The sequence below is a fragment of the Euleptes europaea genome, chromosome 3, assembly GCF_029931775.1.
Source record: "Euleptes europaea isolate rEulEur1 chromosome 3, rEulEur1.hap1, whole genome shotgun sequence".
Taxonomy (NCBI): Eukaryota; Metazoa; Chordata; class Lepidosauria; order Squamata; family Sphaerodactylidae; genus Euleptes; species Euleptes europaea.
The window spans coordinates 124,204,763-124,226,253 of NC_079314.1; the positions used below are offsets into that span (position 1 = coordinate 124,204,763).

The window sequence follows — 21,491 nt, forward strand, 5'->3', positions numbered from 1 at the left end:
TTGAAGCCCCTCCCCTCTCCAAGCCCCTCCCTCCTCAGTTTCCACCCCAAAAACCTCCCACTGATGGCGAAGAGGGACCCGGCAACCCTAGTCTGGGATGAGAAAGCACATCGCTGAGAAACGTCGGTTGCAATAACGGCCGCTCCGTTGCCCCAGCCGCAGGTGGAGTCCAAGCCCCAGTGGCAGCCAAGGTCTTCTTCTCATGGAGGACTCTGCAGTTCCATCCCGGTGTGCGTGTGTGCGTGCAGGTGAGGTGAGGTGCACACAAAAACACACAAGCCCAGAGAGGGATGGCAGGAGGGAGGCCTGTCCGGTGGTTGCCTAGCAACTGGGCGGTGCTGCCCTCTTCTGGATGCAAAGGCTGCTGTCAGAAGGAGCCCCCCTCTTCCAATGTGCTCTGGCCTGGCAAGGACTACAGATCAAATCAATCTTCTTTCCCATCCAAAGTTTTTGGGCAGTTGCAATGCACCCGGACCTCCAGTTTACCCTCAAAACAGTCTTGCAAGGAGGACTCTGCAAAGCAAGTCTTTGCCAGGTGAGCAGCAGAACGAGGAGGCAGGCAGAGCCAGGAGGGGTCAGGACCTTAGGCAGTTCATGAGAGGGAGGGCATCTTGGCATGGAGGGAGGGCATCTTGGCATGGAGTAGGGGTCGCCAAGGGTGTGTGGGGGGGAGGTAGTTGTGAATTTCCTGCATTGTGCAGGGGGTTGGGCTAGATGACCCCGGTGGTCCCTTCCAACTGTATGATTCTATGATGGAGAGCAATGTCTCCAGCCACGGTGGGCGGAGGTCATCACGTTTTTGGCTTCTGCGAGTAGAAGAGCAATGTAACAGAGAGCAGGCTGGTCTTGAAGCTGGCGCACCTGTTTTGCTCCCAGAGATATTGGGGAGGGGAGGTAGCTCCTCCACCTGCAGACTCTCAAGTGTCTGCTCAGTCTGCTTTGAGCCTCTCCTAGGCAAACAAGGTGCAGCGGGCATCTTGTCTGGCAAAGAGCCCCGTGCCAGACGAGGCAGGATTGTGCCAGGCGCAGCAGCTGCAAGGACAAATGGGAAATAGGATCCAAGAGGAGTCGAGATGCAGGGAGCCTTTTTTCCGGGGCTCAGAGAAGATGCTGAAACAGAAATCCCCCTTTCCCAGTGCGATGAGACAGGAGGGTGGCTTTTGCAGCAGGAGGGAACCCAGCCATCCGCGTCTGCCATTTTGACCGGCAAAGTTACTCCAACTCCATTTTAAAGCCAGGCCAAAGCATCTGTGTGGCTAGAAAACCTACTGAGATGTTTGATTTCCCCTGTCTCCCACTCCCCTTGAGTTGGCCAAGAATAACAGAATCCTAGAGTGGGAAGGGACCCCCAGGGCCATCAAGTCCAACGCCCCCCTGCACAATGCAGGGAATCCACAACTACCTCCCCCAGTGACCAGAAGACGGCCAAGGTGCCCTCCCTCTCATCATCCGCCTAAGGCAGTGGTTCCCAGCCTTTTTTTGACCAGGGACCACTAGGACTTTTTTGTTCGGTGCAGGGACCCCAAGGTTCAAAATAGAAATTCCGAGAATTTGAAAATAAAGTTTAATCATAACTGTTAGTTAAACATTAAACTTAGAATAATATTTGAATATATTTTTATAATAGAGAACTTTTAATTGAAAATATTAATTTATTATGGGTTTATAACTTTGTTTCGCGGACCTTAATTTAGTTCTCAAGGACCCCTGGGGGTCCATGGACCCCTGGTTGGGAACCAGTGGCCTAAGGTCACAGAATCAGCAAGAGCGGGTTCCCTCCTTTGCTTGATGCCTCCTCGACTGAACGCAGGTGAAGAACTCTCCCGTCTTTTGCAGGCGTTGTTCAAAGGGGTCAAAACTTGTCTCCCTCTGCAGCTCAGGAAGGACGCACCGCCTTGACACCTCCCCTCTTTTGCAAAGGGTGCACGATGGCCGGCCAGTCCCCAGATGCAGGGTTTCAGTCCCCACGAAACATTAAAACATCTGGTTCTCTTGGAAGTCTGTGTGAGGAGAGCATTGGCTTGAGAGGTGCTGCTTATTTAAATCACGAGTCAGTAAGACTAGAGTGTCACGGTTTAAATCACTAGTGTTGACTAGTAGGGTCGCCGGTCCCTCTTTGCCAGGAGGTTTTGGGGGTGGAGCCTGAGGAGGGTGGGGTTTGGGGAGGGGAGGGGCTTCAATGCCATAGAGTCCAATTGCCAAAGCGGCCATTTTCTCCAGGGGAACTGATCTCTCATGGCTGGAGGTCAGTTGTGAAAGCAGGAGATCTCCAGCTAGTGCCTGGAGGTTGGCAACCCTAATCACTAGTCAGTAAGGCTTGTACCCTTCCCAGGGCGGCCCCCTCCCCAAACTTGGCTGAAGGCAACTGGTCCACGCAGCACCTCTGAGCATGGGCAAAATGCTTACCAGAAAGGGGGAAGAGAGGGGGGGGTGGAAATGCCGCCTCTGGGCATGCGCACAACGCCCTCCAGCTGCTGGGGCGGGCTGCGCCCTTGACTGACAGCCCTGCCGGCCCCGCCCCCCCCGTGGCCAGGCGGAACCCGAGAGCGCGGCTCGCACTTCCGGCCGGAACCCGAGGGCGACGCTCGCACTTCCGGCCGGGGCCAAGATGGCGCCGCCCGTGGCCGCGTGAGGAGCCCGGCGGGCCTGGTGGGCGAGCGGGCGAGCGAGCGAGCGGGCGGGCGAGGGGCCGGCTGGTGGCCATGGCGGCGGCGGAGGGGGCGCGGGGCCCGTCGCGGACGGTGCTGGTGCGCGGCCTGCCCGCCTCGGCCCGCGGGCCGGACCTGGAGCGCGAGTTCGGGCGTGCGGGGCCGGTGCGGCGGGCGGTGGCCGTCACGGAGCGCGGTGAGGCGGGGGGCGGGCTGGGCTCCCTCTCCCTCCCTCCCTCTCCCCCCTCCCCCTCTTCCCCCCTCTCCCTCTCCCCCCCTCCCCCTCTCCCTCTCCCCCCCCCGGCTGGGCGAGAGGGGGGCGCCTGCTGTAGGCCTGCCTCCCCCCCTCTCTCGTCTGAAGCCAGGGTTGCCAGCTTTGGGCTGGGGAATTCCTGGAGGTTTGGGAGTGGGGCGGGGAGGCATCCTGGCCGTCTTCTGGGCGGGGAGTAGGGGGTCACTGGGGTGGGGGTGGGGAGGTAGTTGGGAATTCCCTGCATTGTGCCGGGGGGGGGGTTGGACTAGATGGCCCTGGGGGTCCCTCCCAACTCTATGAACAAATGAACTCTGTGAATCTTATGAACACATGAAGCTGCCTTCTACTGAATCAGACCATCAAGGTCGGTATTGTCTACTCAGACCGGCAGCGGCTCTCCAGGGTCTCGGGCAGAAAAGGGTCTTTCGCATCACCTGCTTGCCTGGTCCTTTTAACTTGAAATAATGGGGACTGAACCTGGGACCTTCTGCATGCCAAGCAGATTCTCTGCCACTGAGCCACGGTCCCTCCCCAGTGGGGTATGATGCCTCAGAGTCCACCCATTTTCTCCACGTAAACTGGTCCCAGTCATCTGGAGATCGGTCGCAATTCTGGGAGAACTCCAGGCCCCAGCTGGAGGTTGGCAACCCTATCTGAAATAAAAAATTGCATGGCTTCCTCTGTCTCGAGAGAACCTGCTGGAGTCTCGCATTAGCAGCAGGTAGGGACGCCCCAGTCCCAGTCCCCCTCCACCAAAGGGGAGCTGCCCTGCTGATGCAGAGGCGGCTTCCATATGGCCACGATTCTGCACCTAGCTTTCATTTCTAGGACCAGGCAGAAACATAAATGGTGGCAACGGAGCATCCACACAGAAGTTTTCCCTGCACTTTCCTTGCCTCAGTCCCCATCCCCAGACATTGACAGCTTTCTTGGGCTTAAAATGAACTGTCAGCTGATATATAGTTTATAATGATCTGTGCAGTAGATCTTCTGAATTCCGTTTTTAATCTTTTTTTAAAGTTTCTAGTCCTTTTTGTTGCATAGATATAAGAGGGAAGATGTATGTCTGCAACCAAAAGGGCTACGTATTTACTTTAAAAAAAACTAAAGTTGGAAACAGATAGATAAATCATTAGTGATATGTCAGTTGTCAGGGTTTCTTTTTTAAGGTGGTAGGGGGCTGTGGCAAGGAATATGGGTGGGATCTTTAAAAATGCACATCTTTCTGTTTACATGGCATCTGGGTGCACTTTGATTACAGTGTTTCCATATTGTTTCAAACCAGTTTTGGGATGGATTTCAGTAAATGGGGGGAAATATGGGAAGTGTTCAATTGGGTGACAATGTTGTGCTGATGCTCCAGAAACCCCCACCCACCCAAAACAGCCCTACTCTGGTTCAGTTACCAAATTGGAGTTACACTGAAGGTGTCCAGGAGAATGTTGACCTCCTTCAGTGAGTCCATCTTTTGCAGCTGAGCTGGCTGAGCTAATCTGGTCAGAGCAGCGTCTGTCTGAACCCCACTGAAACTAGACTGCTGTGGCATATGCTTGGCATGGTTTTGCCTTCGAGAGTGGAAGTCTCAGTGGCTTCAGCCGGCTTGAGCAGAGGCTCTGGCTGGAGTCCTTGAAGAATGGCCTCAGCTCACTGGAGCTCAGGCTGTTGCCTGGCATCCTGGTCTGAATGCCTTCCGAGAGCCATTTGCACAGAGCGGGGCCTTTTCGGGGCCTTTATGGTGCTCCCTGCCCTGGCAGTTCACCAGGCCCTCTTACTTCTGACTGCTGTCGATGGCCTGCCTTGGCCCAGAAAGCTTCTGGTGGCTTTATCCCTTAACTCCGTTGGGCTTTATCACCTGCTTCCTGGCTTTTTTATTTTGTTTTCTGTATCTTTGTAGCAAATTGTTTCCAGGCTGCTGCTGATTTTACTTGGTGCTGTGATGACTTACCCTTTTGTGTTTCTTGCTTTGTTGTTGATTGTTTTATTGTTGTTGTTGTCATTTAGATTTCTGCTGAAGCTCCCTTGGGGGTTGATCTTGTTCAGCAGGAGGACTGGATATAACTGTTGTAAAATCAGTGGTGGTGGAGGAGGGGTTTGGCTCTGGTCTCCCCTGTCCTGTCTTGACCCAGTGTCCATTCCCCCCTTTAGTTCTTTTCACTGGGATCTTTCCCCTCCCACCTCTCACTTCATACCTCCTGCTAACTGTTGTTCCCTCAACCAGGTGGCGAGTCCTGTCGTGGCTTTGGCTTTATCACCTTCTCCCTGGCCGAGGACGCTCAGAGAGCCATCCGAGAGATCACCACCTTTGCGGGCCAGAAGATCAGCGCGATTCTTGCAAAGCCGAAGGCAAGGCAAAAAGAGAAGAAGAAAGGGGGTGAGTTGAGGGGCCTGTGTGTGGGATGGGGGAGGAGGAGGTGTGGAATTTGTGCCTTTCTGCACCTGCAGTCAGGTGGGGGAAAGCAGATGCTCACCTGCAAGCAACCTCAGTGCTAGCTTTTGTGGTTCCCGGGCCTCAGATGCTGTTTGTGGCCCAGGAGGTGGACTCTGATTCGCCTTGCGCTGCATGGGCAATTTCAAGATATTCTGATGGGTTTTTATGAAGGAGAAGGGATGGTGTTGAGGAAAGGACAGGAAGCAGTGATTTGAAGGACTGGGAGCTCACTGGGCAAAATATCAAGCATGGCACCCTGGTTGTAACTGTGCTTCAGCAACAGATCAAGCTGTTCAGGGACACTGTAATTTTCTTCCAGTTTGGGGGAGGGTCCCAGTGAACTTGTCCAGAATGTCTTGTGGGGAAAAGGTGTTCCCTTGTGGCTTCAGCTCCATCCTGGGCATCAAGGTGTAGTTAAAGTCCCAGGTCCTATTGGGGGGGAGAATGGGAGGGCTGGTGAAACTGCGAATGGCATGTAGATTTTCTGCCTACACACAAACGGAAGCTGGTCCTGGCCTCGTCTCCAGCCACCTGCTTCCCCCTTCCAGTGGTGCTGGCAAGTTGAGGCAGTTCCAGCCGTCTCTCTGTGTCTCCATCGTTCCAGCCAAGCTGTTGGAGACATTTGCCTGTCTCCTCAGCCGAGGGGGCAAAATGCTTTTTGTGTGCCGCTGGCCCCTGCTATGTTTTCTATGGCAGCTTTTCAGTTTCAGATGCTGCTGAGGCCCCCCAGAAGGAGAAGCCAAAAAAGACCAGAGGAGTTTCCAAAAAGGCCCGACTGATCATTCGCAACCTGAGCTTTAAGGTATTGACTGGGGGGGGGGGTCCTTATGGGTGAGTCAGATAGATGTGGGGCTCTGCTTCTGAGATGCCCCATTTCATTTTCTGTAGCCCGCAGTACAGATGGCTGATTGAGGAGGGGCCGTGCCTCAGTGGCAGAGCAGGAGGTCCCAGGTTCAGACCCTGGAGGCAGCTTCATGCGTGTTCATGTGCGATGGAGTGCAGGAGTGGAGCTTGATGATTCCTTGCTTTTTTATGGGGGTCCCTGTGGAAGCGAGGTGTTATCTGGGCGGGTTCCGGTGGGTATTATAATCAGTCAGTCAACTGAAGGGCTCCAGAGGCAGCAGGAGGAGCCCCTGTGGAGATTTCTGTTCAGGAGCTCCCAGATGCCGCTGCTGGGCTCAGGCAACCAGAGGAGTGGGGCTGTGGGTGGTGCCGCCTATTGCTCCTGGTCTCTCTTCTGCTCCCCTCAGTGCACGGAAGAGGACCTGAAGGCAGCGTTTGCGCCATTCGGCACAGTCCTGGAAATGTCTCTCCCCAAGAAGCCAGGTAGTACCATGCAGCAAGCTCAGTCTTGTTCACACAATCTAGTTTGGCTGGGGGGGGGGGCTATCCTGAGATGGTTGCTGACTTAGCTAAAGCTGAGCTGCCCTTGATACAGGAATTGCTTTGGGTCTGGGCAAGGGATCCCGGCATGTTTAAGACACGCAAGTGCTTGTACCGAGGATCTGGAATCATGCGTGGGTTGTGGTGGCTGTCACCCTTTGGTGTTGCAAGCTCCACAGACGGGAGGCAACAGCCCTGCTCTTCTTGCGTGCTCGTATCTTTCAAGGCAAGCAGCGAGGGGAGGAAAGAGCTCCTCATCAGCTGAGGTGGTCGCTTCTCTCGACTCATTCCCACCTCTGGATCAGCTCCCCCGAACCCAGTGTGAGGCTGCTAGTCTAGGCCAAAGAATGGCTGTGTGCAAACAGGGGTCATCCCACCTGCCGGCCACGGGGTTGGCGACTGAGGCAGGCACTGAGCACGGTCCTGACGTCTGTCTGTCTCTCTCTCTCTCTCTTTCAGATGGGAAAATGCGGGGTTTTGCCTTTGTGCAGTTTAGGAATGTCCTGGAAGCGGGGAAGGCTCTGAAGGGAATGAACATGAAGGAGATTAAGGGTGAGCCCAGATGGTTTCTGAGGGGGTGGAAATTGCAGGGTCCTCTGCCCATGCTCAGAACTGAGCCCTTCTGGCTTCCTGACCCCGAGTCCCTCCTCTCATTTGCCATGTCGTTGCTCACTGACCTGATCAAGAGAGATTGCTTGAAGCTCTTCACGGTCCATTTTTGTTTACACCATCTTGAATCATCTTGTGTCATCTGTAAACTTGGCTACTACACTGCTCGCCCCCAGTTCCAGATCATTTGTAAACAAATCAAATAGCGCAGCCCCCAATGCCAACCCTTGTGGGACCCCCCTGCTCCCTTCCTTCCATTGCGAGAACTGTCCATTGAGTCTGACCTTCTGCTACCTGCCACTGAACCAACTTTTAATGCTTAAGAGGACCAGGAAACGACCCTCTTTGGAGGCAGTGGCTGGTGAAAGGCCTGGCTGACCTCCCTTCCTCTCCTGCCCCTTTGCACAGCGGGCCTCTGGCTCACAACCTGTGCCCGTGCCCCGGTGTCATGCCCACCTCCGCTGTTTTCCTTTTCTCCTTCAGAGCGCCCGGTGGCCGTGGACTGGGCCGTGCCCCGGGAGAAGTACCAGGCTGTGCAGGCTGCAGCTTCGCATCCTGGTGAGTGGCTCTGCGGATGGTGCTAACATTGGGCGTGAATCCTGCTGCCCCCTCTGGGGATCAACTCACGATGGGTAGAGGCAGGCCCTTGATGGCATTTGGCTCTTGCATGGCTTGGGTGGTCTGGCCGCGCCCCTGAATCGGGGAGATGACAGAGCAGATGGGAGAATGGCCCCGGGGACTCTCCCCTGCCGAATGAAGAGGCTCTTTTCCCGGCCCCTCCTGGCCCAAACTGTACAGCGGATGAGCCCCAGCGGTGCGAAGCATCAGAAGCCCCCATTGTGGGGTGCTGCTCCTGTCCTCGGGACCCAAAGGGTTCTGGCTGCAGCCCCAGTCCTGGCTCTGAGGCCAGACACGTGGCCTCTGCTTTGTGTCCATTGTGTGGCCGCTGGGGACCCGTTCTTTGGGGTAATCACTTCAGCAAAAGGCAGGTGGCCAGTCATGCAGGAAAAGTCAGCAAAGGGGGTTGGACTTGATGACCCTGGTGGTCCCTTCCAACTCTGTGATTCTATTCTGTGATTCTATTCTATGATTCTAACACATGAAGCTGCCTGATAACACGGGAGCGCTTTGATTGTGGGATCCTGCATGGCAGGGGGTTGGACTGGATGGCCCTTGTGGTCTCTTCCAACCTTGTGTGATTTTGTGATTCTACTGAATCAGATCCTCGGTCCATCAAAGTCAGTCTTGTCTACTCAGACCGGCAGCAGCTCTCCAAGGTCTCAGGTAGGGGTCTTTCACATCACCTACTTGCCTGGTCCCTTTTACTGGAGATGTCGGGGATTGAACCTGGGACCTTCTGCTTGCCAAGCAGATGCTCTACCACTGAGCCACAGCCCCTCCCCAAGTTCCTCTAGCCTTTCTTGGGGTGGCATGTAATCACCTCAGCAAAGAGCAGGTGGCCAGTCGTGCAGGGAAAGTTGGCAAAGGGCCGAGAGAAAATTTACTCATGCACTGCCAGTGACAAACACAGCAGCATACAGTCTGTCGAATCGGTGTCGCACGTGCAGATTGTTAAAACATAAAGATTCCAGATCAGGCGCTTGTTTCAGATATCCTTCAGATTTCTCTAAAGAGCTTCATGAATTGCTGTGGCCAGCAGCTGCGTCTCCATCCAAATGAACACACCAGGTGCACCTGACTCTGTTAAGTGCCAACTTCCAAGTCTGAATGTTTAAACCAACCTTAGTATCTGATGAAGGGAACTTTGACTCTCATAAGCTTATACCCCAAAAACGTTGGTCTCTAAGGTGCTGCTGGACTCGAATCCAGGTCAGCCAGCCTTGGAGACTTTGTCCCTAGGCCAGGCATCCCGGAGCACCTCTGCTTCAGGTGTTTGGGTTTGAATGGACCTGCAGGGGCTGGAAATGGCAGTTCAGGTCCTACAGTGAAGTGCTTCATGAAGTTTTGATGTGGATTTGAAACAAAGGCTTCATCCAACGTCTTGTTTATGTTTCAGCATTTTGTGTACGTGACATTGATTCAATCGATTGCGTGTTGATGTATCGATCAGCGGCAATACCTTTGTGTTTTTCGCTCAATCCTGTGCTTGATTTTTTGTGGGCTGTGCGGGGGACTGGCTCTCCTCTTCTGTTGTGTGAGATGCCCAGTCTCTGCCAGAGTGCTGAGCTTTCCAGGGGATCTAGAGGAGGCGTTCTAGAGCACGCAGAGGCAAGACTTTCGTCTCAGGGCTTCCCTTATGGCTTATCTGCTGCTACAGGCAAGGGGCCTCTTACATTGCTGTTCATGTCCATAGCACCATCAGAGGGCCGTGGCACTTCTACTGAGTACAAGGAGGCAGGTCTTCCCTGAGGAGTTTACAGCCAAGGTTTTGACACTAGGGAGGGTGGAAAACCTTCCTGCGTGGAAGGTTATCAGATTCATTCACAATAATAAAAGGGAATGTCAAGAAATGATACAGTTTAGGGGGAGGTGCTGTGGCTCAGTGGCAGAGCATCTGCTTGGCATGCAGAAGGTCCCAGGTTCAATCCTCGGCATCTCCAGTTAAAGGGACCAGGCAAGTAGGTGATGTGAAATATCTCTGCCTGAGACCCTGGAGAGCCATGGAGAGGGGCTGTGGCTCAGTGGCAGAGCACCTGCTTGGTGTGCAGAAGGTCCCAGATTCAATCCCCAGTGGCATCTCCAGTTAAAGAGACCAGGCATGCAGGTGATGTGAAAGACCCCTGCCTGAGACCCTGGAGAGCTGCTGCCGGTCTGAGTAGACAATACTGACTTTGATGGACCGAGGGGGGTCTGATTCAGTAGAAGGCAGCTTCATGTGTTCATGTGAGCTCCTATGGGTGGGTTGAGGGCAGCCAGGGGAACCTCTTGCCCACATGTCCTTGTGACCTTCTCCCCCAAGGGACACCGCATAAAAAAATCACTGAGACCGTGCAAGAGGACACAGGCAGTGACAAGGGTGGTGGCGGCAGTGAAGCAGAGGAGGAGGAAGAGGAAGAAAGAGCGGCGTCAACTGAGTCAGCGAGGCAGGGCAGGTGAGGAGGCAGAGCATTTGTGTGCAGCCACGAGCCCTAGACAGAACAAGATCTGGCTTTGTGAAAGTGGGTGTCTGCAAAACTGTGTTTGGCCTTCTCCCGTGGCCCAGACTGGGGAAGCATCGAGAACATGCAAGACAAAAGCCAGAGTCTTCTAGAGAGCCAACGTGGTGTAGTGGTTAAGAGCGGTGGTTTGGAGCAGTGGACTCTGATCTGGAGAACCGGGTTTGATTCCTCCACTCCTCCACATGAGCGGCGGAGGCTAATCTGGTGAACTGGATTTGTTTCCCCACTCCTCTACATGAAGCCAGCTGGGTGACCTTGGGCTAGTCACACTCTCTTGGCTCCACCTACCTCACAGGGTGTCTGTTGTGGGGAGGGGAAAGGGAGGTGATTGGAAGCTGGTTTGATTCTTCCTTAAGTGGCGGAGAAAGTCAGCATATGCAAAAAAACCAACGAGATGCTCCCTGCAGACTCATAGCAATCATGGTGGTCTCAGCTCACATTTTCTCTTCCCCCTCCATGCAGATACTTCGAATGCCAAATCCCTCCAGTGGAGAGTGAGGAGGAAGAGCCGACTAGCAGGCCAGAGAGCTCAGAGGAGGAGGAAGAGGAGCCGGGCCCTGCAGGGAGCTCTGATGAAGAGGCAGGCGACAGTGAAGAGGAGGAAGAAGACGGAGATGCTGAGGAAGGGGGAAGAGGTTGGCTTCAGTGGGCACTCTGGGCAAGGATGCTGGGAAAGTTTTGCGCCTTCCAGCCACAGGCCCGCCTGCCCAGCAGCATCTCCACAAGATGCTCCACAAGGCCCCTGGTGCTGGAGGGCAGCAGTCCTCGTCCCCCCGGAGTCTTACACCCAGCAGGTGGCTTGCAGAGGGTGGAGGTTCCACGTAGCCCTCACAGCTGAGAGCCACAGATCAAGAAGTCTTCTCTCCACTTGTCGGCTGCCTCAAGGGCTGTTTGGGAAAGCTGGTCGGGGAGGGACTGCAGCAGCAGGCTGATGCTAGGGTCCAGGGCAGTTCATGGGGGGGGGGGGGGGGGCTCGTGTCTCTGACCTGCTCTTCCTTGGTGCACGGTCTTGCCCTGCGGGCCCAGAAGAAGCTGCTCCCACAGTTGGTGTGTTGCTTGTTCACTGCCTTGAGAGGTGACCCCAGAAGGCCCGTTCGGTTCACGTAAGGGGGTGTTCCGTCTTCTCTCCTGCCAGGCTCTGAGGAGGCCCCCTCCAAGGCAAAGAAGAGGCAGCAGCGCCAGTCGGACGTTTCTGAAGGAAAAACCATCTTCATCAGGTGGGTTTGAGGCCTCAGGCTTGCCTCTGTCTCAGAAGAGAGGGGGCCAGGCGCTGCCGCAGAACTCCGAGGGGGTAAGGAACTGCCTGGGGTGGATTGAGCCCAGCGGTGGGGGTGGGGAGAGAGGGAGGCTGCTTTGGTGTCTGCCTGCGGTGCTCCAGAGGGATCAGCCAGTGGGCCCAGTCGGTGCCGGAGGGGAAGAAGCCTTGCGGAGAGGGCCTTTCGGGTAGTCCTGCTGGGGGCGGGGCTCCAGATGTGCCTGCTGCTGCCCCTGGATCTAGCATGTGGGCTTTGCTTGCCCCCAGGAACCTGTCCTTCGACTCGGAAGAGGAGGAGCTGGGGGAGCTGCTGGAGCAGTTTGGGGACCTGAAGTACGTGCGCATCGTGCTGCATCCAGACACGGAGCACTCCAAAGGTAGCGGGCCTCTGCTGGAGGGGGCGTTGGGTAGCCTGTTGTTGAGTCAGCTTGACACAGCAGCCAGGGCGTTGGGTGGATCAGGGGTTCAAGTCCCACCTTTGCCTCGGCCTCACAGCGTGGCTTAGGGCAAGTCCTGGCTGAGGCTGCACTCACTGGCGGAGCAGGAATAGCCCCCGCCTGCCTTGTGGGACTGCAGGAATGTCCGAAGGGGTCCGAGCGAAGGTTCCCCTGGGCCTGCAGGTGGTTAGCCTTGGGCCCTGACTCTGCCTCACTCCCTCGGCAGGCTGCGCCTTCGCCCAGTTCCTGACTCAGGAGACTGCCCAGAAATGTCTTCAGGCTGCTGAGGATGCAAGCGAGGTAAGGACGGTTGTGGGGCAGCACGGGAAGGGAAGCACAGTCCCCCTCCCACACACCACCACCACCCCTTGGGGCCGGCAGGGGCTGGCTGCCCCTTCCTCTCCAGGCTGCCCCGTCGCCGTGCGTCACTCCCCGTCTCTCCTCCTTGCCTGGCAGGGGGGAGGGCTGCACCTCGGGGGCCGTCGCCTGCGGGTGGACCTGGCCGTCAGCCGCGAGGAAGCCCAGCAGCTGCGGAGCAAGGCAGCGAAGAAGAAGCCCACCGGCACCCGGAACCTCTACCTGGCACGTGAAGGCTGTGAGTGGGTTGCGTGTTGGCATTCACGTGTGGGGCTCCAGGGAGGTCCTGCCTGTGCCTCCTGGGCACCAGCTGGGAGAGTGGCATTGGGGGGCCGGCCCAGCTGCCCTCCAGCCTCCTGCTCCTGAGAATGTGGCCTCTACAACTGAGGCTGACCACTGCAAGTGGCTGCTGCTGCCTTTCTGGGGCATTTGAGGACAGGTGGCGAGCTGGGTGGGTGGTGTGAACCTGCAGCAAGAGGGGAAGGGAAGGAACCGGAAGGGGGGGTCTCTCAGTCAAAGCAGTTTCTATTTCTGCCCCCCTGCTCACATAAAAAGCAAAGGTGAAGGATTTCTTTTTCTTTTTAATCCAAACACAAGGGGGCTAGCCTGCCCCCTCCTCCAACTTGCCATGGCAGGCTTTATAGCCTTCCGCCCCCACTGCTTCCGGCATCAGCACCACTGGGGGGGACACAGGGGCAGACCATTCAACAAAGCCCCTGGAGGCAGTCCCGTTGGATGCCAGCTGGCCAGTCTTCGCCTAGTCATCCTGTGGTTGGTTGGTTTGCTCCTCTCACTTCCAGCCACGCAAAGGGGAATGAAATGCTGTAGTTTGGAGATCAGTTCTTATTTTGGGAGAGCTCCCGGTCCCTTCCGGAGGTTGGCAACCCTGCTGTGTTTAGACAGCAAGCAGAAACCTCTTCCCCCCTTATTTTATTTATTTTACTCAATGTATACCCTGCCCTCCCCCAGCTATGCTTCTCTTAGGAGCAGCTTCTGAATTGTGGTATGGAGGTGGTTTGGAGCAGTGGACTCTAATCTGGAGAACCGGGTTTGATTCCCCACTCCTCCATAAGAGCGGCGGAGGCTAATCTGGTGAACCAAGTTGGTTTTCTCACTCCTACATACGAAGCCAGCTGGGTGACCTTGGGCTAGTCACAGCTCTCTTAGGGCTCTCTCAGCCCCACCTACCTCACAGGGTGTCTGTTGTGTGGAGGGGAAGGGAAGGGGATTGTAAGCCGGTTTGAGTGTCCCTTAAGTGGTAGAGAAAGTCTTCATATAAAAGCCAACTCTTCTTCCTCCTCAGAGGCAAAGAACGTTGGGATTTTTTTGGATAGTGCTGTTGCATTTTTTTAAAAAGCGAAGTTTGGGTTGTCCTTTGGAGGGTGAAGTGAATCCAGGAGGGGTCACTAAAGTCCCTGTGAAACAAGCAGGCTTTGGCTCGCTTGGGTGGGGGCAGAATCGGCTGCTCACGAGTTGGGGATCTCCTAGAGAGGATTGGAAGAAAAGGAGGAAGGGGCTCAAAAGGTGAAGGGTGACTCCTCCCCCCTTCCCATTTTGGGCCGGCCTCTTCATGCTTGCAGCCAACCCCCGTTGTTTTGCTCCACAGTGATCCGGGCGGGCACCAAGGCGGCAGAGGGCGTGAGTGCAGCCGATTTAGCCAAGCGGGCCTGGGTAAGTAGCGGGCACGGGCCAGCCTGACTCTCAAAGCACTGGGCCAGCACGGAGGGCTCTGCACGTGGCGGGGAGGGGGCGGGCTGCTTGCTCCCCAGCAGGCCTGATCCAGCCCCTCTGAAGCACCCTGCAGTGCTGAGGGTCCAGGATCCAATTCTGACCAGGAAGCGAGGAAAAGCCCAATAGACCATCCAGAGAGGCCCAGCTGGAACAGACGGTGGAGTCCCTCCTTCTGTTGCCCGCAGTGGCTGACCAGATGCTACAAGAGGAGCTCAGAGGCCCGGTCTGCCCCCCCCCCCTTGGCAGTGGTATCCCAAGAGCTCCACTTAGTCGTCCTAGCCAATAGCCATGGATGGGGCTGTCCTCCCTGCATTGATTTCCTCCCCTTTCAATGTCAGCCTACGAATTCCATACGTTGCTTATTCTTTTGAGTGGAGAACCACTTCATTTTATTTTTCTTGAATCTACTGCCCATCAGTTTCATTGGGGGCCTCTGTGACTCAGTATTTCAGGAGAGGGAGAAAATCTCTCTCTCCCCCCCACCCCAACTTTCTCCAGCCTGTGCTTAACTTTACAGATGGTTGTCATGTCCCTCCTGAGTCATATTTTTCTCTAAGCTTAAAGTGGCCCAAATGCTTCAGAGTTTATTGGTTCTTGTGGGTTATCCGGGCTGTGTAACCGTGGTCTTGGTATTTTCTTTCCTGACGTTTCGCCAGCAGCTGTGGCAGGCATCTTCAGAGGAGTAACACTGAAGGACAGTGTCTCTGAGAGACTCTGAGTGAGACACTGTCCTTCAGTGTTACTCCTCTGAAGATGCCTGCCACAGCTGCTGGCGAAACGTCAGGAAAGAAAATACCAAGACCACGGTCACACAGCCCGGATAATTCACAAGAACCAATGAACTCTGACCGTGAAAGCCTTCGACGATAGCTTCAGAGTTTCCCCTAAGAGAAACAAAAGGACAGGGAGGGGCTGTGGCTCAGTGAGAGAACATCTGCTTGGCATGCAGAAGGTCATAGGTTCAATCCCCAGCATCTCCAGTTAAAGGGACTAGGCAAGTAGGTGATGGGAAAGACCCTTTTCTGCCTGAGACCCTGGAGAGCCGCTGCTGGCCTGAGTAGACAATACTGTCTTTGATGGTCCAAGGGTCTGATTCAGTAGAAGGCAGGTTCATGTTGTTCATGTGGACAGCCCTTGCAATGCCTTTTAACAGGGCCCATTAATAACTCCAGAGAGTGGGTAGGATTTTTAGTTCTCCCGAAGGTGGCCTCAGGCTGGAGGTTAAAAAATATCCAGGACCAAGGAGGGCGAGGGGCATTTCAGGCCTCTGGTCCCTCTGCTAGGCTGGATTTCCATGCAGGGCTGCGGGATGGCACATGTCCTTTTGGAAGGCACTCGTTTTGGGTAGCATCATGGTGCCTTTTCTGACACTGATGACCCGAATGGTACATGGTATTCCAATCGCGGCTGTGCCGTTGACTTTGGGGTCCGGCCAGTTTATTTTCAGGCCCTTTCCTAGGAGTCCCTTGATGCCGAATTTGCTTTTAAGCAATTTGCCACCCACAGAGTCGATGTTTTCACGGACCCCACAGCCTCATTCCTGGCTGGGTCTCTTCCAGTTCAGAGCTGGTCAGCCCCGTGCTTAAAGTGAGGGCATTTCACTCTGATGGCTTTTATTTGATAATTTTGACCCTCACTTGCCGTGTTGTTTCCCACTCGCCCTATCTGGAGACAGATCCTCGCTATCTGGCCTTTGTTTGCATCATTCTGAATATTTGGGTGTCATCTGTAGATTTGGCCATTTTGCCCCTTCTCCTGTAGTGTCATTTTTGAACATTCAGGGTCTTTTTAGAAGAACCCCTTCCATCTAACACAGGTCCCTGTAGGATCCCCTGTCTGGGTTGAGATTACTGGTGCCAGCTTCCCTGCGTCGCAAGAACGTTTCTTCCTTTTCTCCGCTGCACGAGGACCCCTGCCCCCTCCCCCTGACAGCTGAGCTTCTGCGGGAGCCTTTGGTGGGGGACTTCATCAGAACCTTTTTGGAAGTCCGAGTGCAGATTCCCTGTGCAGCCGTTTCTAAAAGATGGCCTTGATATTAGGCACTTCCCAGTTTTAGTGACAGGTTGTGTATTGTTTATTTAGTTATTTATGTGCTTCCCTTCTTATCACCAGGGGATGCACAATTTCTTGGTGGAGTTTTTTAAGAGTCGGCCATGTTTGCTGTCCTACCCTGGGGCCCTGTGACACCTTAACTGGGTCCTGGCCTCTGGGCCTCCACCTTCATCCCCTGTGCTTGAGGTGGTTCCTCAGGTTCTGCACCTGGGCGTATGGCGGCCCCTGGGCCCTCCTGACTCCCTGTCAGATGCCTCCTTCCGCTCTCCTCTGCCCTGCGCACCCGTGACTGCCTTCTCCCCTCTCCAGTTTGAGGAGCTGAAGCACCAGAAGCTGAAGGATCAGAACATCTTCGTCTCTCGCACCCGGCTCTGTGTCCACAACCTGCCCAAGAGTGTGGACGATGCCCGGCTCCGGAAGCTGATGCTGCAGGCCGTTGATGGAATCCCCGCCGTGCGGGTCAAGGAGGTGAGTCACCTCCTCCTCCTTGTGGGAGCCCCAGCCTTCCACTGCCCCCTCCCTCCCTTTCTCTCCCCCCTCCCCAAAATCAGTGCTGAGGAGAGCCAGTTCTCTGCCTCTACCTGTGAGGCCCAGCAGTGACACCTCCTGGCTGTAGGTAGAGTTGCAGGTGAGGGCTGCCAATCCGCTCCGCTCCGAGGGGAAGAGTCTTCGTTCACAGAATCTCCTTCCTTGGGCATCTGTTTCCACTGCCTAGGAAGGAATTTGGAAAGTCTGGAGAAATGCAAGGGGCTCTGTGTGTGTGCATGGGGGGGTTCCAAGCTGGCCTTACCCATGAAGCTCCCTGACAAGGGTCTTTAAAAGCATTTTACTCCTTTGAAAAGAGAAAATATTTTACAGGAGGTTTTTGTAGTACTTCCCAAATTTTCTACTGGAAAAACTGGAAAAAAAAGGAAAAGCCTCAGATAAAAACTTTCTCTACATTTTCTGGGTTTTTTCCCCCCGGGCCTTCACCCATCTAGCCAGGGCTGCCCCTTCTGTGTGAGCTCAGGGTTGCAAGACTGTGCCATCGCCTGTGCTTCCGCACCCTCCTTGCCAGGTGGCCATTCCGGTTTGTGGGAGAGGAGGGGCTGCCCCGGACCCCCCCCCACCTTCTCAGCCTCCAGCCTTTGTCTCCAGCCTGCCCCTCCTTCCGCGGCCATGGGGAGAGGGGGCTCTCTCTTCCCCCCCCTCCACTCCCCCCAGCAGCTTCTTCTTTTCTCCCTCCACAGTGCCGGGTGATGCGGGACCGGAAGGCCCCTGCAGGGAAGGGCCGGGGCCAGTCCCTCGGCTACGCCTTTGTGGAGTTCCAGGAGCACGAGCAGGCGCTGGCAGCCCTGCGCCGGGTCAACAACAACCCCCAGCTCTTCGGGGACCAGAAGGTGCGTGCCCCCCCAGTTCCTTCCAAATGGGTCTTGTATCGATAGACAGGTGTCTGTGTAGGATGATGGTTAGGAGCCTCTCTGGCTCAGACCAAGAATGGGCCCATCTAGCCCGGCGTCCTGTTTCCTGCTGAGCCCCAGCCAGGTGCCCCAGAAGTCTCCCATACCAGCTCCTGGTGCTGCTTCCCCAAATGGCTTTGGTTCTCAGGGGTATGCTGCCTCTGAATATGGAGGTTTTATTTAGGTAATGTGGCTAGTAGCCTTTGGTGGACCTCTTCCCCCTTAGTGGTCTAATCCATCTCGGTGGGTGCCTTTTACTTCCTGATGCAGTGAATCCCATAGGTTATTAACATTTTGTATGAAAAACTGTCACCTGGGCTGCCCTGAATATGCCGCTGTTTCATTGGGGTGAGCTCAGTGCCCCAGTTTTAGCACTTTGGGAGAGGGGGAGAAAGTTTTTTCCAAAAGCATCTGCCAGTTCCCTGAACCCCAGGAAGAAGCTGAGAAAGGCGGGGGTTGTGACGCACGTCCCCGTCCCCCCAAGCGCTTGAAGGGTGGGCTGGCGTGGCTCCCTCCCTCCCCAGGGCAGGAGTGCCTCCCGTGAAGTGTGCAGGGCAGCTCCGGCTCCTGCTGGGGGAGAGGCAGCCCGAGCTGGCCAGAGTGGCGGGCTGACGTCCCCATGGGCGAGTCGGCTCTTCTGGCCAGGAGTGCAGCTCTGAGGCCCGGCCTTGTTCTCCCACAGAGGCCCATCGTGGAGTTCTCCCTGGAGGACCGGCGGAAGCTGAAGCTGAAGGAGCAGCGAGCGCAACACAGCCTGGTAAGAGGTGGTAGTCGGGGGGGAGGTCCCTCCATTGCCGGGTAGCTCCCGGGGGAAGGGGGGCTCAGTATTCCCCCCCACAAGAGCACAGACCCCTCTTGCTTGTGTCTTGTGTCTGACAAAGGTCTGAGGCGTTGGCTACCCTGCCCTGGCATGCCAGCAGAGCTGAGCTCTCTGGAGATTGTGTCGGTGCTCCGTGTCTCATGTGCACCCTTGCAAGTCTGCAGTTTAGTTCCCGGACATCTCAGCCTGCATGTGGACAAAAAAACACACACCCACCCCCGACAATTCTGCTCCTTGTGCCTGTGGAAATGGGCACTACTTGGGCTGGGCTCAGAAGCCCCTCCCCCACCCAAGTCACGTGCTGGTTGGAGCCCCCAAGGGCCCGAGGCTCTGTGTGGATGCTCCCGTCCCTTCCCCTGGCACACACCGCCTTTGGCTGCTGCCTGCGAGCCCACTGGAGAATGGGGCTGTTCCTGGCACTGAATTTGCCCTCCTGGCTGACCTGTGCCTCAAGGGGGTGGGGCAGTATGAGGTGACCCATTTCCTGGGCCACCCCTCCCTCCCTCCCTTTCTTTTTCTCTTTCTCTTTCTCTCTCGCTCTCTGTCTTTCTCCCTCCCTCCCCTACCTAATGGCATTGGGACAAACATCCTTTTTGTTTTGTCATAAGGGGAGGGGCCATGGCTGAGTGGCAGAACATCTCCTTGGCATGCAGAAGGTCCCAGGTTCAATCCCCGGCATCTCCAGTTAAAAGGCCCAGGTAGTAGGTGATGTGAAAGACCTCTGCCTGAGACCCTGGAGAGCCGCTGCTGGTCTGAGCAGACAATACTGACTATGATGGACCAAGGGTCTGATTCAGTAGAAGGCAGCTTCATGTTTTCATGTGTTCATCTTCTGGGCATGGAGTAGGGGGTCACTGGGGGTGTGGGGGGGAGGTAGTTGTGAATTTCCTGCATTGTGCAGGGGGTTGGACTAGATGACCCTGGTGGTTCCTTCCAACTCTTTGATTCTGTGATTCATCTCTTGTGCAGCAAAAGCTGAGGCAGAAGCAGTCCTCTGAGGGGCCGAAGGCCAGCACCCCCAAGGCGGGGGCCCCTGCCAAGGCAGCCCTGGGAGCCCAGGAGCAGAAGCAGCCCTCGGATCCCAAAGCCAGGGGAGCGCCCAAGGACTCACCCGGGAAACCTGCCAAGAGGCGCGGGGGCACCCCGGCCCCACAGGCGGGCCCTGCTGGGGGCTCCATCCCCTGGTCTGGTTTCCAGACCCAGGCGGAGGTGGAGCACGTGGAGCTGCCCGGCGGCAAGAAGCGTCGCAAGGTCCTGGCTCTGCCTTCCCACCGAGGTCCCAAGATCAGGTAGGAAGGGGATGCGCCAGCCCAGCAGGGCAGGTTCTCTGCTGCTGCTGCTGCCCTCCCGGCCTGCTCTGTGCCATCTCGGTTGATCTCCTCCTTCTCGTCCCCCCCACCAGTTTCCCTCAACTCCCCCCCCCCTCCACATTCCTTCTGACTCCCTTTTCACCTTCCAGACCTCTCCCAAAGACCCTCCTGTCTGGCATCAACTCTGCTCCCACCTCTCCTCTTTAGCCCCTTCCCCACCGCTGTCATAAAGACCCCTAGTGTGGAGGGGCAGCTGCTGTGTTCTGTACAGTGCCTGGCACAGAGCCAGATTGTGTGTGTGGGGGTGTGTGTGGAGGGGCAGCTGGAGCCTTGCTTAGTGGAGGCAGGCAGAGACTCTGGCCAGATCCACCGGTGGGGGGAGGCCGAGCCTGTCAAGGAGCCCCTAACATCATACTCCCCACCCCCACACAGCTTGTTCAGCTTCCCTGCTAGGTTGCCCAGGCAGCGGGGGGGGGGGGGGGCGCTGGCAGAGGACAGGCCTGGTGTGCAGGGACGTTGGCTCTGTCTCCCCCTGACTGGACAGACCACGCACACCCTCTCTGTCTTGCCCTTCTCCTGTCAGGAAGCGTGACAAGGGCAAGGTGAAACTGCCCTCTGCCAAGAAGCTGCCGGCTCCAAGCAACCCACCGAGGCAGGAGAAGCCCCGCGGGGTGCCCAAGCAGGTGAGTTGGCGACTGACCCTCCGGCCCCCGCCCTCCCAAGAGGTGCCGGGGGCCCTTTTCCATCCTGTGTCCCACCCCACCCCCCCAGGATGTGGAACCGTTTGGAGCCCCTGTGCTTCTCCTCCTGCAGGCGCCCAAGAAGCAGCGGCGGGGGGGAGGCCGCCGAGCCGAGGCCCGCTTCGAACAGCTGGTGGAGCAGTACAAGCGCAAGATTCTGGGCGCCGGCAAGAGCGCTCTGCCAGCCAAACGGGGCAAGTGGTTCGAGAGCTGAGTGGCTCAGAAGGAGTGGGCAGCCCCTCCCTTCTGGGGCCACCCTGGACTGTTCAGCGCTGCGAGTGGAGGGGGCCCCCACAGAGACTGCTGGCCCGGTACCGTCATTTGAATACAACTCTCTTTCTTAGAGCCGCTGTCCTTGGAGTCCTCTGTGTGGACAGGCCGGTGCCCTGCGTGCAGCGCCTCACGGGCAGGGAGGCTCCTTTGGCAATAAGGCGGGCCCCAGCCTCCCGGGGCCGCTGCTGGTCTCTGCAACGGCTGGCTGCCCTGTTCCAACCAAGGGGCCGCATCCTGGGGAGGCCTGTGGGCCCCCCTTGCTTTGGTCAGCAGGAGGAGGGTGGTGCTAAGCTCAGGTGTGGGGGGGGAGTGTCTCACCGTTGTGCCCTCTTCTGCCCTCCTTTGAGGTCTGGCTCTAGAGCTGGGGCCACGGGAACCGGGCCACGTGGCCGGTCGCCACTGCAGCAGGGCTGGGGTCCGTGCGCTCCGCAGAGGGTCGGAGTCCAGTCCCTGCGTGGAGGGGGTCTCTGCCCCTGCTTCAGAGAGAAATGCATTCCAGGATTAGATCTTTAATTGCTCCATATTTTCCCCTCTTCTACCTGCCAAGTCCCAAAGCAATCAGAGACATTTCCCACTCAGATGGTATTTCATTACCATTTCCCAATTAACCCTTCTCCAAAGAATCTCCCATTTTGAC

General features: G+C 56.3%; 1 protein-coding gene across 1 annotated transcript; it reads left to right on the forward strand.

Moving 5' to 3' along the window:
- Positions 1–2,702: 2,702 nt before the first annotated feature.
- Positions 2,703–20,795, forward strand: RBM28 (RNA binding motif protein 28). The gene is made up of 19 exons (XM_056846674.1): positions 2,703–2,844; positions 5,120–5,272; positions 6,034–6,131; positions 6,580–6,655; positions 7,172–7,264; positions 7,805–7,879; positions 10,242–10,374; positions 10,903–11,075; positions 11,576–11,657; positions 11,963–12,072; positions 12,359–12,432; positions 12,589–12,727; positions 14,096–14,160; positions 16,582–16,740; positions 17,502–17,651; positions 18,394–18,468; positions 19,594–19,820; positions 20,425–20,524; positions 20,655–20,795. Exons 1-19 carry the CDS (start codon positions 2,703–2,705, stop codon positions 20,793–20,795), a joined length of 2,265 nt encoding a protein of 754 aa, XP_056702652.1.
- Positions 20,796–21,491: the final 696 nt, after the last annotated feature.